This window comes from Psilocybe cubensis, chromosome 5 (genome assembly GCF_017499595.1).
Source record: "Psilocybe cubensis strain MGC-MH-2018 chromosome 5, whole genome shotgun sequence".
In the NCBI taxonomy this organism is placed as follows: domain Eukaryota; kingdom Fungi; phylum Basidiomycota; class Agaricomycetes; order Agaricales; family Agrocybaceae; genus Psilocybe; species Psilocybe cubensis.
In genome coordinates this window covers 656,726-671,306 of record NC_063003.1, presented here as the reverse complement: position 1 = coordinate 671,306, position 14,581 = coordinate 656,726, and the positions used below count along the sequence as shown (strand labels likewise).

Genomic DNA, 14,581 nt, shown 5'->3' with positions numbered 1-14,581 from the left:
GCCGTACTTACTGAGCGGCTGAATGAAGTATGGGTAATTCAATGTGCCCATAGTATTGTTGTAACTTCTAAATGGCTAGCATGAGTTACTACACGAACCCCGGCCCGTCACTGGGAAACCGCAATACCTTGAGCAGTCCCCGCTGGAGACTGGCGTACTTCTTGATGTCCATTTTGCCATTGAAAGACATGAGTACGGTGCCTAATGCTTGGAAGATTTTGGAAACAACAAGATTGAGAAGTGGTTACAGTAACTATCCTCCATGACAAGACTGGTGACTCACTAATCTCATAACATATCTCGCATGAGATGAGGGTGATAGGTCTTCTTAGTATCGATGTTGAATACTTTTCTGCGCTGCGAGTTATTTTAAAGATTCACCATGTCAACCAAAAGAAACACGTCCGTTTGGTTAAGGCTAGATTATTGCTTAGCCAGATACGAATATATGGAAGCCAACTGCGTTGCAGTCGTAGAGACTTGTCATTCATCTTTTCTGATAGAAACCAAAGTTGACACAAAAAAAACCTTGACTTGTGGGTAGTCGCTCAGAGCTCAATGATATTCTCCTAACTACGTATTCTAATCACCTTGACTAGAAGCATGTTTTAACTGGAATTTTGGGCACCCGTCAGAGGCATGAGGTAGTGGTGTTATCTCTTATCTCTAAGAACAAATATATCACTGAGCGTACTTTTCCATCCAAAGTACGGGAACACGACTCGGATACAGCGGCAGAGAACTAAGGTAATAGATCACCGCAATCGTTTTTAATATTCCGCATTAATTGGAAAATGAACTACATTAGCAGGTCACCGCAAACATTGTCGATATTCCACAATAATTGGACCATCACCATGCAGCTGCTTTTTGTTGGTTGGAGGACAGCAACCATTTTCAAAGCCTGACGGCGTTGTATTGGCCTCACGCCGCGCCCTTGACATTCTCAGGTCATTCTTTTTTTACACCTGCTGTTCGCCTTGGCCCTTGGCCTAATTAATTTACTAAGCCCGAACCTGCAAACGTGTATCAATGTTGCAAAAGCGCGAAATACGTCTCGCAGATTGATCCTGGGTTGAACCTATCAAAATTGCCATTTTCTACTTAGTTTGCATTGTCACTGACCAATGTCCATACTTCCATACACACCGTACGTAAAGTAAATTTATTGAATTGGGCCTATTCTTTAGATCGCTGACTTGAATTGATTGTTCCTCTCATCCAATCCTATCGTTACCTGATGTACAGAGTTTGGTGTCTCTAAACCAACTGACTGGCATGTGTGCATACAGTATTTAAATATGAAGACTAAATAATTACAAGTTGGGATGCTCGATGCCGGTCGAATTGTTTGTTTGGGTGTGGTCTGGATTTGCGGTTGGATGTCAGTATAGATATCTGGCACTCTTATCGTGAATTACTGCGCCGGCCCAGTCTCAGGAATAAATAACAAATCCAAGCTATGCATTTCTGCTTGCTGGGTTATAATATACACGCATTTCCAGTTATCCTTAGACACTGTACTGCCCCTGCTTACTTACTTCACAGACGTCATATTATTCTTGCTCTTGTTACGCTTTGTTAGGCGTTTCGTGTTGTGCTATTTTTGAACCAACGTTCTGTCCGTTTGTGCCGAGTAACACCGACTCAGACCGTTGGGTGGTGGGAATCGAGGCATAGCCTTATGATCATGATCGAAGTGTTTGGGTGAATGTGATGACGATAAATATGGCGACGACGATGATGATCTTTTCGGAAAGGAGGTTAAGCGATGCGCAGGGTTAATTCTGTAAAAGTAAATTCGACTCACAGAGCGAGCGGGTGTTTCTGGTATGAGTATACTATACATAGGCTGCACTTACTCTGAGCAGCATCTCTAATTCTGCCCTGCGTGGGTGTGCATGCGTTGACAATGTCATAACACAGCGAGTGTGGGTTTGTGGTGCATTGTGGTGTTCTGTCTCGGTGAATTGACGACTGACTGACTGCTCGGTTGGATGAATGGACGAATCGTAGAGCAGATCGTTTCTTGATTTGTGTGCAACGAGACGCCAGAGGATTCCCATTGGCTTTGGGAGACTACCACTCCGTGATCCGTCGTTAATTGATGAATGTGGGGTGCACTTGCGGACATTGCGGCGGGCGAGGGAAAATTTGGGTTTGCGAAGAGGATCTCGGAGCAAATGGAGGAATATAGGCTCGACAGGTGCTCCGGAGACCCGTAGACTTACCTGGTCGGAAATGAAAAACAAAGAGGGTTCATTCACGATGTTCAGCAATGGGCTGGTAGAGTCCTGGACAACATGGGGATAAATCGACATGCTTTGTTTGTACAAGGATTAAGTTAGGACTCAGAAGGGGTGATGAAGGGGTAAAGGCTATGTTTGTGGGTTTCCTGGTGCACAGCACTTCAAGTTGATGTTGGCATGTTTTATTAATAGCGACAAGCGCCAGATGATTAGATAAGCGCTGATTGAGAAGAAATTGAGACTCCGCCGTGCGAGCGCTCATCGCCTCGTTCCCTCTTTACTTTTGGACCATTTTGCAGACACAGCAACGCCATGGACGCTACAACTGATGGTTCGCCCTATATAGGCGACTTTAAACTAGTTCCACCTTCACCGCGTCGTGAGCCTGCAGATCTAGACTTTGACAACCCATCTTTCAACCTCGCCGACCCGAACAACACCCACACTCCCAGTTACAACGGTTCTTACTACAACTCTCCGTTTTCGCAGCATTCTGAGCTCTCGTTCTCGGGAGAGGATATAAACTACGATATCTTGTCGGAACTCCACGCCATGAACGATTACGAACCATCCGACTATGACGCCCCTTCTGGGTCGACCAACCAGGCCTCATCTTTGCTCATGTTCACGCAGGATGCCGATTACATGTCGCCACACTTTTCACCACCTGCAGACCAACAGCAGCACAAACTGCAAGAGCAAGAGCAACAGCAGCAGCAACAACAACAACACCGAACCCATGGGTCGCCTTTTGACCACAGCTCACCAGCGAGCAGCAGCGGCGATCCGCACGATATCGGACATCCATACAGCAATGCTGCAACGAACAATAGTAGCGGTGGGGCTGGGGGAGATGGTCGACATTCGCGCGCGTCTTCAGTCGCATCGCTGCACGGGAACAGCCAGTCGCCCCGCCCCTCACCGTCCCCGCAACCCTACCAACAGCAGAACCCTCAGCCCCACCCGTCGCCCCGCCTCGATGTAGCACATTCGTTTGGGAATATGTCGGTGCACACACCAAACTGGGGCACGCAACCGTTGCCTGCGGCCAGCTTGGGTGGTTTTGCGAACCCAAACACCTCACCGTCACCGAACAATCTGCGGATGCACTCTCCGTTACCCTCACAGAAGCCGCAGAGCCCACCCAGGCTTCTCATGCCGGACGAATACGAGGCACCAAGTATCTTACAGCAGCAGCAGCAAGATAGCAGCATGCTTACAGCTGTGCCCAAGATAAACGCCCCGGGAGACGACGATATGGAGGGGAATAATGGGAATGCTGAAGGTGCCGGAGGCGGCGGACCGAGATTTCACATTGTTCCTGCAACACCCATTAGTGGTGGAGGCGATGGGCATGCCAATGTTCCTTTCCAGCAAACTCTCGCAACGCTCACCCAAGGTCAGTTTTTTTCCCTGGCTTATCGCCTGTGATTTGTTGGGTTATCTTGCTAATCAATCTCTACCTTTCCTATGTCCCCTTTTTTTAATCTTTTTTACAACGGCTCGCTCCGTCTGTTTTGTGCTCCTTGTCGTTCTGTTATCGCCTCTATCACACCGTGCATTCGTTTCCCCTGGTCCTTTTCACTTATCCAATCGTTGTTGCACTAATGCCACCGATGTTCTCGGGCATCTACCCCTGTACTTGGATCATCATCAACCACAACAACGATGATTATTGACGGCATCGACACCCTGAATGGTATATGTTATGCGGTACATTGACCTTGTCAACACCATCATTATCATCAACCATAACGACGACGACTTACGGGCATCCACACAATCTACGGTATGATTGATTGTCTGTTTGCTGGTTCCCTTTCTCTCTCTGTGCTTTACCCTTTTTTCTTTTATTTTTCTCGATGCCTGTTCTGCCTTTTTTTCTCTTCTTTGGATTTTTACAACTTTCCTTTCATTGTTGGGCTACTATTGCCGATGTTTTGGAACAACCACAACAACAACAATGACTGACGACGACATTGACATTGTACTACATGAATCGTCGTCGCAATCATATGGCTCAACATACTGTATGATCGACTGCCTGGCTACTTCCTAAAACCTTATCTCTGCTTTGCTTTGCTTTGTCATTTTCTTTCCTTTATTTCTTTCCTTTCCTGTTTTTTATTTTTTGCAATGGTTTTTCCGTCTATTTTTTCTATCTGGTCTTTCTCCACTGTCCCTTTCAATGATTCATTCATTCATCACTGCGGCATGATCTGTTTCCTTCTCCCAATCCCTCTGATTGCATTGTTCTTGCATTCCTTTATCTTTATCTTCATTCCCTATTTTTTTATCATTTTTGCTCAACTTGCTTCCTTGCTCTCTTTGCTTTGTTTATCCTTTCTTCCTGTTTACATCATTTGTTCCGTCTGTTTTCACACATCTGCTCCCCCTGGTCTCGTTCCATTGCCCATTGCCCATCGGTTATTGCGCTACTGTTGCCGATCCTCCTCGGACATGTATCCCCTGTACTTGAATCTTTCCTTTCATTTCTTTTTTTGTCTGTCACCTATCGCATCATATCGTCATGGATCGCCACTATTATACAACCTCAACCATTCCAAACAACAACGACTGACGGCGACTACGGCAACATCGTACGTACTACCTCTACATCGTCGCCATCAACATGGCATTGTTTATGATGGTTTGTCGCTTTTCTGACGCTCATCCGTTATTGTCGTCGCATCATCGTGTTGGTCTCCCTCGCTATCCCTCCTTTACATCTAATTGGGGGCGTCTCATCATCTTCATCACTATCGTTACCGCTTTCGCTTTTTTTGGCATCGTCATCTTTTGTTGACACTTGGGTGTGTACCGTTCAGGCGCCGAGGAGTATGCTGGCAGCAACAGCAACAACGGCAATAATGACAACAACGACCTCTACCAGCACCAACAGTCCCTATCGCCGCCGCTGCAGCAGTCATTCTCCCAACAACAACAAACCAGCCTGTCCCCGCAACAACAACACCAGCAAGCACGATCGCAGCCCGCGTCGCGCCATGCATCACCGTATGCTGGTCCCACCCGGGCGGGTCATGGCACGAGCCCTGTACCATCGCCTTTGCCGCTGCCAGTTCCACTGCCAAATGTTGGCAATGACTTGGGAAGTGCGGGGCTTTCGAGCGGTGGTGCGCCGTCGTCGGCGTCCACGGGTGCTGGAGGAAGTACAGGAGGGAGTGCAAGTGGAGGCTTTGTGTTCCCGGAGAATATGAGCTACAATTTATCTGGGCAAGCGCAGGCGGGACAGTCGCAAACTCTCGGCCTTGGGCTCGGTTTGGGGTTGGGTATGGGCGGTAGGCAGCGGAGTAACTCGGACACGTGGGGCTCGTACGAGTATCAGCAGCAGCAGCAGGCGATTGCGCGCCAGCAACAGATGCGAGCTCAGGCGCAGTTGCAAGCCCAGCAGCAGCAGCAGCAACTGCAGGCTCAGCAGGCGCATGCCCAGTTGCAGATGCAAATGCAGATGCAGGCTGCCCAGCAGGCACAACAGATGCAATCGTTCAGCTTTGGTGGCGCGTCTGCGTCGAGAGGAGGCAGCCCGAACCCCAACACGAATGCATCGCCTACGATCAACAACACCAGCGCCATGGGCGCCTCGTCCTCGTCCTCTCCATCCGGTACGAAGACATCTTCGCCTTCCCCTCCGAACCTTAATCCTGGCTCCAACGTAACAATGGGCGTGGGCATGACCAACAATAACAACAACAACTTTTTGTTGCCTGCGGACCCAATCCGGCGCGCTGTGTCGGACTCTCTGAGCTTGGGTATTGGCAGAGGCGGGCATAGAGTGTCGAGGTCGGAGGATGTGAGGCTGAATGTGCCTACGATTGGGGTCGGTGTGTATCAGGGAGGAGGTGTGGCTCAAGGACAAGGAGGGCAGCATGCACACACAAGCTCAATGAGCGGTATATATCCGGATTTCTCACAGAGTCAGCAGCAGATGCATATGCAGCAGCAGCAGGCGCAGTTGCATTCGATGCAGCAGGCGGCGTTGCAGGGGCAGAGTCAGAGTCAGAGCCAGCAGTTCCTACACCCGAATCTACCGCCCGCACGTCGCTCGCTGTCGCCTTCAGGACACAGTCACAGCAGCTCGTTGTCTCTCGGGGGTGGTGCTGCCGGGAGCAGCAGTGGCAACAGCCTGGGTCTGCCACCTCCGCCCAATGTGCATGTCGGCCACTTCCGCCGCGCGAGCAGCGGCAGCCGGTCGGATCGTGGCGCGGAAGTGTGGGGGAGTCAGTCGTTCGCGCATGGGGGACACTCGCGCCATGCGAGCGTCGGAGCCGGGTCCTCGAGTGTGGGTGGTGGGAGTGGGAGCAGTCTCGGTTTGGGTGGGGATGGGCTGCAGGGCTTGAGTGTGTCGCCGTCTGGGCATCTGACGGCGAACCGTAGAGTCAGCCCGTATCCTAGCCCGAACGCGAGTCCGCGGGTGAGGTATGAGGAGCTGGTGGAGGATGATGGGTATGGGGGTGGTGGTGGAGGTGGGTATGGAGGTGGTGGGATGGGAATGGGTCTTGGGCTGGGGTTGGGGCTGGGTGGAGGCGGTGGGTTGACGCTCGGCGGTGCGCACTCGCAGCATGCCGTACATAATCTCGGACTGGCAGGCCCTGAAATTGGCGAGCCGCCTGTTAGCGGCGGGTTCAGCGAGGAGGTTCCAATCGCCGGGCGCGGGGCATACCGAGACATCAACGATGGGGCGTCGTCGAATGGCGGTGGCGATGTAGGACCTAGCAGTGGGCGACGGCGGGCAGGCAGCCAGGCGAGCGTGGGGGCAACAGACGCGCAAGGCAACCCAATTGCGAAGCAGAATGTGACGACGGGGCGGACGGCGAACGCGTCGATCCGGCGGCGCAAGCAGGACGCGAATTTTGCGTGCACGGTGCCTGGGTGCAACTCGACGTTCACGCGGGGGTTCAACCTCAAGGGCCACCTGCGCTCGCACTATGAGCAGAAGCCGTACAAGTGCCATTGGCCGGGCTGTGGCAAGGGATTTGCGAGGCAGCACGATTGCAAGAGGCATGAGCAGCTGCATAGCAATTTCAGGCCGTTTGAGTGCGATGGGTGTCGGAAACAATTTGCGAGGATGGATGCGCTGAACAGGCACTTGCGCAGCGAGGCTGGGGCCGAGTGTGCTAGGGTTGTAGAAAGAGGTCGTGAGGGCGGTGCTGGTGGTCCTGGGGCAGGCCAGCAGGATTTGGGGCTTGGGTTGAATTTAACGGGAAGTGAGATGGGGATTGGGATGGAAATGGAGGACCCGGAGGAGTATGAAGAACCCAAGCAGCAACAGCCCACGGTGGTGACGACGAGGAGTGGTAGACAGGTTGTTCGCAGGAGACAGACGGTCGAGATGGACGATGGCGAGTGGGGTGCAGCTGGCGTTGCTCTATGACACCAACCTTTTCTTCCTTTATGTTTTCGCTTTTCGTATCTTTTCCCTTTTCTCCGGCTTTCTTGTTTTTGAACGAGATATGATGGGACACGCTCCTTTTTTGTTGCCATTTTCTTACTGTTCACATATTTTTCCCCCACTCATCTTGCTTCCATCTTCCTTCTTTTTATCTATGAATTCACGATTCTTCACCTTGCTGTGACCCGACGAAACGAACACACACCACCACACATAAACCTCCTTTTTTCGCTGCATCGGATTTATTGTGTACATTCTTTTGCTAAAGGCTTGATGCTCTCCCCCGTTTCTCTTTCTTCCTTTTGTCTCCGTGTTTTCTGTCTGTCGGTTTACTTGCTATTAATTAAGTACTACTCTGTTTGTCGGTCACTGCCTCCTCGAACTTGAAATGCTCCTCTTTCTATCCTACGTACCATTTTCCTCTCTTTTCCTCTCTCTCTTTCTCCTCCTCTTTTTTATTTTATTAATCTCAATCCAAATCTCAACGCAACTCTAAAAGGCTATCTTGCAATCCCATGGACACTTCATGATATCTGGTTTGGCTTGGAACATGAACTTGGAACTTGATATTAAATAGCTCAGACATTCTAGAACATTGCCAATTGAGGACCCTCGATTTGTTTCCTTACTATGTATTACTTATTATGTATTTGGGATTTATGTATTTATATTGGTTTGAATGATACTATTTTTTCAATGACTGATTCTGATAGGTGTAGATATGTTCTGCATTTTGCGGACGACAGGAACAGGCCGTGCAAAGTGCCGGGGGAATGGGCTCGGGAAAGGTAACGACGAGATGAGATAAACGTTTACGTTGTACTACAAGTGGTCAGTACTTCAGTGTTTTTGTTCCTTTCAACCTTTTGAATTCCACAGTTCAGTACCACGTTTGTGCCGGGTTTTTTCACAAATGCTGTCCCAAACCACGTCCAATACAGCTGTCGGGCAATACAGCTTTCGGGGCCGACATGCATCGGTGTTCATGGAACGTACATAATTTGAGTAGGCAAGCGAGATACAAGGCAACAACCTCTCCCTCATGCTGTACTTTAATATTACACTTATTCGGTACTCATTGGCCTCATCGCAGAATCGGTATGCAGATGCCACCGATATATGCCTCTACCTCATTCATGGTATGCCATTTTTTTGCTGCCGGACTTCGATAGTATGATAGACCCGCTATAAAACGCCTTTGGACCAAAATATATTCCCTCAAAATGTACCAAAAAATCTCCTTGTTATTTGCCTCCGGCGCTGTGTGGATTGCGCTGAAGCTTCTTCTGATGGGCAGGCGAGACAAGAGCCTACCACCTGGCCCACCGACCATCCCAATTCTTGGAAATATTCACTTGCTCCCTTATCGATTTCTTTTTCTCAAGTTTGGCTCATCTTGCTGATACTAGCCATTCACCACTGACTACAGACAATATTCCAGACTCACAGAATGGTCCAAGGAATACGGTGGCATTTTCTCGGTATTTTCTCCTTGATGATGGTTCTATGCCTTTTGCTGACGTTGGCGCCTCAGGTGAAAGTAGCAAACGAAACGATGATTGTACTGTCAGATGTAACAATTGTGAAGGAGCTGCTAGAAGACCGGGCAAATGAAACGTCCAACCGGCCTGTTCTGCATTCGTTAAACGCCATAACTGAAGGCAACTATTTTGCTCTTGTTAATTCTGGTCGAAACTCTCTTCTTTTTTGATCCCTGCCGAATGATATACTCATAATTGCCTTGGTTGCAGATGCTCACATTTGGAAATTTGGACGCAAGGCGATGCAGCCACTGGTGTCGCCTCAAGCCGTTCATATACATCATCCTGCGGCAGAGATCGAGTCGACACGGTTGTTGTTTGACATTCTACACCAACCTGAAATATATTTATTGTTGTTCTTTGTGCGCTGCGGCATGCTGATATAAATGTATAGGACATATACACCCATATAACTCGATTTAACTTCGCTTTGGTAACATCAGTGATCTTTGGAAAGCCCGAAGCAGGATGTGATTCACCCAACGTTTCTGACTTCTCCAACTACTTCCGTCATTTTGGGAGGATGGTAGCCCCCGATGCTGCTCCCGTCGACTTGATACCCATTCTAAAATATATTCCAGAGGCATTTGCACCATGGAAGAAGCTCTGGAAGAAGACGCGGATACTTCAGCGAAAATTATTCTTCTCTCTACTTGCATTATCAGAGAAGAACTACAACGCTGGACTAGGAGATGGATCGATTGTTGAAAATATTTTAGCAAAGCAGTCAGAACTTGGTCTGAGTCGGGAGATGATTGCGTACGTGCTTGACCTCTGACCTGTACCTACTTTTTCCGCATGACTGATGCTTATTGAACGTATAGGTACATTGGGGGAGTCATGATGGATGGAGGCACTGAAACCTCCGCGTCCCTCATGCAGTCGTTGATTATTTCCCTGCTCAAATCTCCTGCTTCGGTAAAAAAGGCGCAAGAGGAAATTGACAGTGTTGTTGGTCAAGAAAGGCTTCCAAAGCCCCGCGATATAGAAAACCTACCGTACGTCCAAGCAATAATCAATGAAGTTTGTTTAATATGATGCTCCTTTTGTTGCTCGCAAGGGAGTGATTTCAATTTATTTTTTAGATTCATCGCAGTAGGCCTGCCGTACCGTCCGGCGCACCTCATACAGCGTCCCAAGACTGTAAAGTGAGCTCTAATATGTCTTTCCACCAATCTATTTTGGCTCCATAAGTATCGAGGGTACATCATCCCAAAAGGAGCTCCAATCATTATCAACACATGTGGGTTGTTCGTGCAAAAATTAGGCCTTTCTGAAATACTTATACACCGACTGAAGGGGGTATAATGCATGATCCAGGTAAGTAATATCCTGACATATGCTGACACGCATACTTGGCACTTAGATTATAGTTAAATCTTTTCGAACGGCCGGATGACTTCTGGCCAGAGAGATTTCTACTGGCCCCCGACGGAACAAAACCAGGCCTTAAAAAAGGCTATACTACCCGCCCAAATTTTGTATTTGGAAGTGGCAAGGTATACTCCTCGTTATCGAACCACATCACAACGCACCTGTGCTCAATTGTCTGTTGATTTTACTAGCGCATATGCCCCGGGATTCACCTCGCGAACTCGAACATTGTACGAGTACTTACCTAGTATTTCTCAAAAATTATCGTTGACTGATTTCATTATGATAATAAGAATCTTGCCGTGATGCGTCTTCTTTGGGCATTTAATTTTTCTCCGACTGATGGTGATTCGGCACAAAAGCAGATGGGCATACAGGATGAATACAATGATGTGAGCGGATTTTATGCTGCATATCTATATCCTATCTAAATATCTTATCAAAGGGGATCAGTTTATCGCCTAAACCATTTAAGTGCAGGATTACTCCCAGGGATAAATTTAGGGTGGATATAATTGAAGATGCATATAGTACGCTTGTATCCACTACTTAGCGAGACCTCTGTTATATCAGAAGCGGTAGTGTATACAGAGTACATCTTTACTAACAACTGTTGAAGAACAAGAGAGTTAAAACTTATGTGCACACGGCGTATGCCGGGTAATCACGGCTTTTGAATCCAAATTCATTCACCGCTGGAGATCTCCGAGCATCTCTACCGTGATTAGTACCTGAGAGCCAACTACATCCACGTTGTCACTGAATCATACAAGAACCCAGATAGTTGAGTATTGTCCTCTGACTACAATCATGACACAGATTTCGTTTGGCTCAGTTTTTTTCTTCACAGTGGCTGAGAGTTTGCGACCAACCTCAAAATTCAAACTAGCAGTATGATCTCCGCCCAAATACCATGACTAAATGGGCCTCGTTTTTTCGTTTTTTGAAATTTCATTTTGAATGACAATTGAAAGGTGACCCTATCTGATTGAAACGCCATTCCCAGATTGGATTCTGTTCCCTCCCAATATGGATACTTCGAAGTTCTGTTGCACTGTTCGAACTCCACGGTCCCTGAGAAACTCCTAGTGTTATAAAGTGACTTCTTCTCGGCCTTTTATTCTTCTACTGTTGCTTCGGTTTCCACCACACAGACTATCTCGAATCCGTACCTTCCAAAATGAACCTTAAATTCTACACACTATTCGCATGCAGCGCTGTGTGGGCCTTAATCAAGCTTCTAAAGATAGGCAGACGCGACAAAAGCCTACCACCTGGCCCTCCGACACTCCCACTACTCGAGGACAGGTGGTTTGCGAAAAAAAATGGCGCGGACTGTCCGCCAGACTGTCCGCCGGACTGTCCGCCGGACTCATAGGCCTTTGGGTGGGCCTGTGTGACTTGGGTGAGTGACAGCCGTGCTCACTCTGCTCTACAGCGATCAGTGGCCTTCCCCGACACATTACCGCCCTCCGCCCCCCGCCCCCGACCTGGCCATGAGAATGCTAAGTGCCACTGGTTAATATTTTAATGGCACCCCGCCTCTCCTGTATTTTTCCGCCTTTTCCACCAGTTACTCCTGCGGTGTGCTACTTCCATAGACAAGGCCCGTTTAGGTAGTATTTATTGTAGCTGTTTTAGTAGACAATAGATGTAAAATGCTAATACAATTACATCGTTGAACAACTTCTAACCTTGCAACCATTATGTCCTCTTCATCTAGTGCATATTCTTCATCTACTCTCCAATCAATCCTTCAAATCCAAGCTAGTATTGCCAAATATTTGGACTTTGAAGGATGTTTGAAGTTCATTGAACTTATCCAACTCCTAAAGCCAACAATCTGTCTGTCACAACAACCAGGACTAGCAGAATCTGATGCGGGTGAAGACAAATGTCCAGCACGGTTGCGTCTGAACGTACACACTTTTCTCGCACAATCTTTAAGTGTCGATCATGAGGCTATGAAGATTATTTGGCGTGCAATGGCCAATATTGCGTGGAATTTTAGGGTTGATGAAAGCTGTGTTCATTCCTTTGGTCAACGTCATATTCAATGCTTTCTTGACTATGGAAGACAGAATGGCATAGGTGAGTTAGCATATATATCAAGCTAAAACCACTACTAATTCTAAAATCGGAGCCTTTTATCATCTAATGCCTCCTGTTCGTCATTGCCTTGATCCACGATGTGTTATCAAGCCCAAGACTTCTAAAAAGGATGAGCTCCATCGACGTCCACTGAAAGAAGCACATAGCCGTTCTGTTACTGTTTTTACACAATCATTTGGACCCATCCCGGGTATTTCTACTTCAATGTTTTGTTCGGGTATGTGTTTAGTATTGTTATTTTGTTGAAACTCCCCCTTCTAACAATAATAAACGCAGGATGCCAAACTCGATACTACCCTAACTACTGGGTAGATAGAGCACAATCCACTCGGACATTTTACCGTATACATCGCACCTTTCTGCATGTTACAGAAGGAATTTTTATGGACATTGCCACGTTGGAATTGTTTACGACAATGATGTTGACGTCTTGGTAGCTTCTTTCTTTTGTTGTGAATTTCTTCCATTAACTTGGAGTGTACAGGACTTCTGCTTCAAATTGTGCCCGCATCTATAATGAAGCAATAGCTTCAAAGTCCCTGTCATCCTCTCTTCCTGCAGCATATTCCAAAAGCATGGTGCTAGAACACAATGACGTATGGAATGGTCTTAGTCTCTTCTGGCTTCTTGAAGACTCGGAAGAAGAAGATGAGGTCTTACAAATTGACCATGTAGCGCCTAGTCAAGCCATCCGCCTCAGAAAAGCCTTAAAGAGACGGAACCTTTGGATGGCAGGGACTGGTCAGGAAGCTTGGAACCATGTATGTGATTTATGCTGCTGGTATAATGATTTGCCCGATGGAACACAGAGTAAATTTTGAAAATTTATGATTCTAGTGATATATAACTCATGCTTGATTCTAGCTTTCCTTCGTTCTGTGGTTACTGATGGCATAACTATTGGACGGCCTACCTGCTCTATTCATGACTGCGATATTCCTTTGGATTCCGTCAAACATCGGTTCTGCCCTACACATAAAGATCAGAACCTTATCTGTGCGGTTACTAGCTGCTCAGCTCCCATTGATGAGGGCTATCAAACGTGCAGTCTGAAGGATCACCGAGCTCTTGAAGCATACAACGATATCCACAATAAAGCAATGTTTCAATTAAAACTTCGGCTTGCCCGTCTCAAAACCTCACAGCCCACTGATGCCTTTTCCACTGATGATGGCCAGTCAACCATATTTGGCGATGAAGAGGTTTTGATTGACGCCAATGGTGTCTGTGACGAGAAGTCAGAGAAGGGTAATCAAACATTGCGAGCTCGGTTTGGAAGGCGACGCACTCATAATGAAGAGCTGTGTGTGGCATCGTGTGGTGTAATTCTTGGACGAGCAACATTCTATGGTTCAGAGGCCCCAAACGGAGTACGGGTGCGTCATTTTTCTTGCTTCTAGAGAATTGTTGCTTATTTAATTTTCAGACATTTTGGAAGACTTTGTTTCCTACCCAAAAGTCTCTTCCAGGAGTTCTTTGGCACGACAATAACTGTCGAATTATGTTAATGCTTGAAAAGGAGAAAGACACGTACTTTTCCCACTCAGCATTACCCGTTGACGTATTCCATTTCAAGTGTAAACATAAAGCTCAAGACGACAAATGTAATGCCAATTGTAACCCAGCAAAATGGCCCGAGCTTATGACGCCTGATGGGAAGTGGCGTTTTAACTCATCTGCAGCAGAACAAGCCAACGCTTGGCTAGGAGGGTATCAAGCCATTGTTCGTGAGATGCAGGCCGACAGATATGAATTCTTTTTGGACGAGTTAATCAAGAGGCGAAATCGAAACATCATTAAGGATTTGGAGAAAAAAGGGAAAAATCCACATGAAATCCCAAGGGATTTTTTACTCAAGCCAGATACACCCAGAGTCGATTAGTGATATGTAGGAA

At 47.5% G+C, this 14,581-nt stretch overlaps 4 protein-coding genes across 4 annotated transcripts; all 4 read left to right on the top strand.

Annotated features, from left to right (window-relative positions):
• Nucleotides 1–2,561: 2,561 nt before the first annotated feature.
• JR316_0005683 (uncharacterized protein) lies at nucleotides 2,562–3,680 on the top strand (the record flags this gene model as incomplete). The annotated part of the gene is made up of 1 exon (XM_047891439.1): nucleotides 2,562–3,680. One exon carries the CDS (start codon nucleotides 2,562–2,564, stop codon nucleotides 3,678–3,680), a length of 1,119 nt encoding a protein of 372 aa, XP_047748788.1.
• A 1,783-nt stretch (nucleotides 3,681–5,463) lies between these two features.
• JR316_0005682 (Transcriptional regulator CRZ1) lies at nucleotides 5,464–7,641 on the top strand (the record flags this gene model as incomplete). The annotated part of the gene is made up of 1 exon (XM_047891438.1): nucleotides 5,464–7,641. One exon carries the CDS (start codon nucleotides 5,464–5,466, stop codon nucleotides 7,639–7,641), a length of 2,178 nt encoding a protein of 725 aa, XP_047748787.1.
• Nucleotides 7,642–8,882: 1,241 nt separating this feature from the next.
• JR316_0005681 (Cytochrome P450 monooxygenase) lies at nucleotides 8,883–11,127 on the top strand (the record flags this gene model as incomplete). The annotated part of the gene is made up of 11 exons (XM_047891437.1): nucleotides 8,883–9,043; nucleotides 9,101–9,140; nucleotides 9,194–9,337; nucleotides 9,595–9,959; nucleotides 10,025–10,198; nucleotides 10,286–10,348; nucleotides 10,395–10,443; nucleotides 10,574–10,699; nucleotides 10,766–10,804; nucleotides 10,868–10,966; nucleotides 11,020–11,127. The coding sequence occupies 11 exons, from the start codon at nucleotides 8,883–8,885 to the stop codon at nucleotides 11,125–11,127; spliced, it is 1,368 nt and encodes a 455-aa protein (XP_047748786.1).
• Nucleotides 11,128–12,280: 1,153 nt separating this feature from the next.
• On the top strand, nucleotides 12,281–14,568 carry JR316_0005680 (uncharacterized protein; the record flags this gene model as incomplete). The annotated part of the gene is made up of 6 exons (XM_047891436.1): nucleotides 12,281–12,665; nucleotides 12,718–12,903; nucleotides 12,963–13,119; nucleotides 13,171–13,496; nucleotides 13,551–14,062; nucleotides 14,113–14,568. The coding sequence occupies 6 exons, from the start codon at nucleotides 12,281–12,283 to the stop codon at nucleotides 14,566–14,568; spliced, it is 2,022 nt and encodes a 673-aa protein (XP_047748785.1).
• Nucleotides 14,569–14,581: the final 13 nt, after the last annotated feature.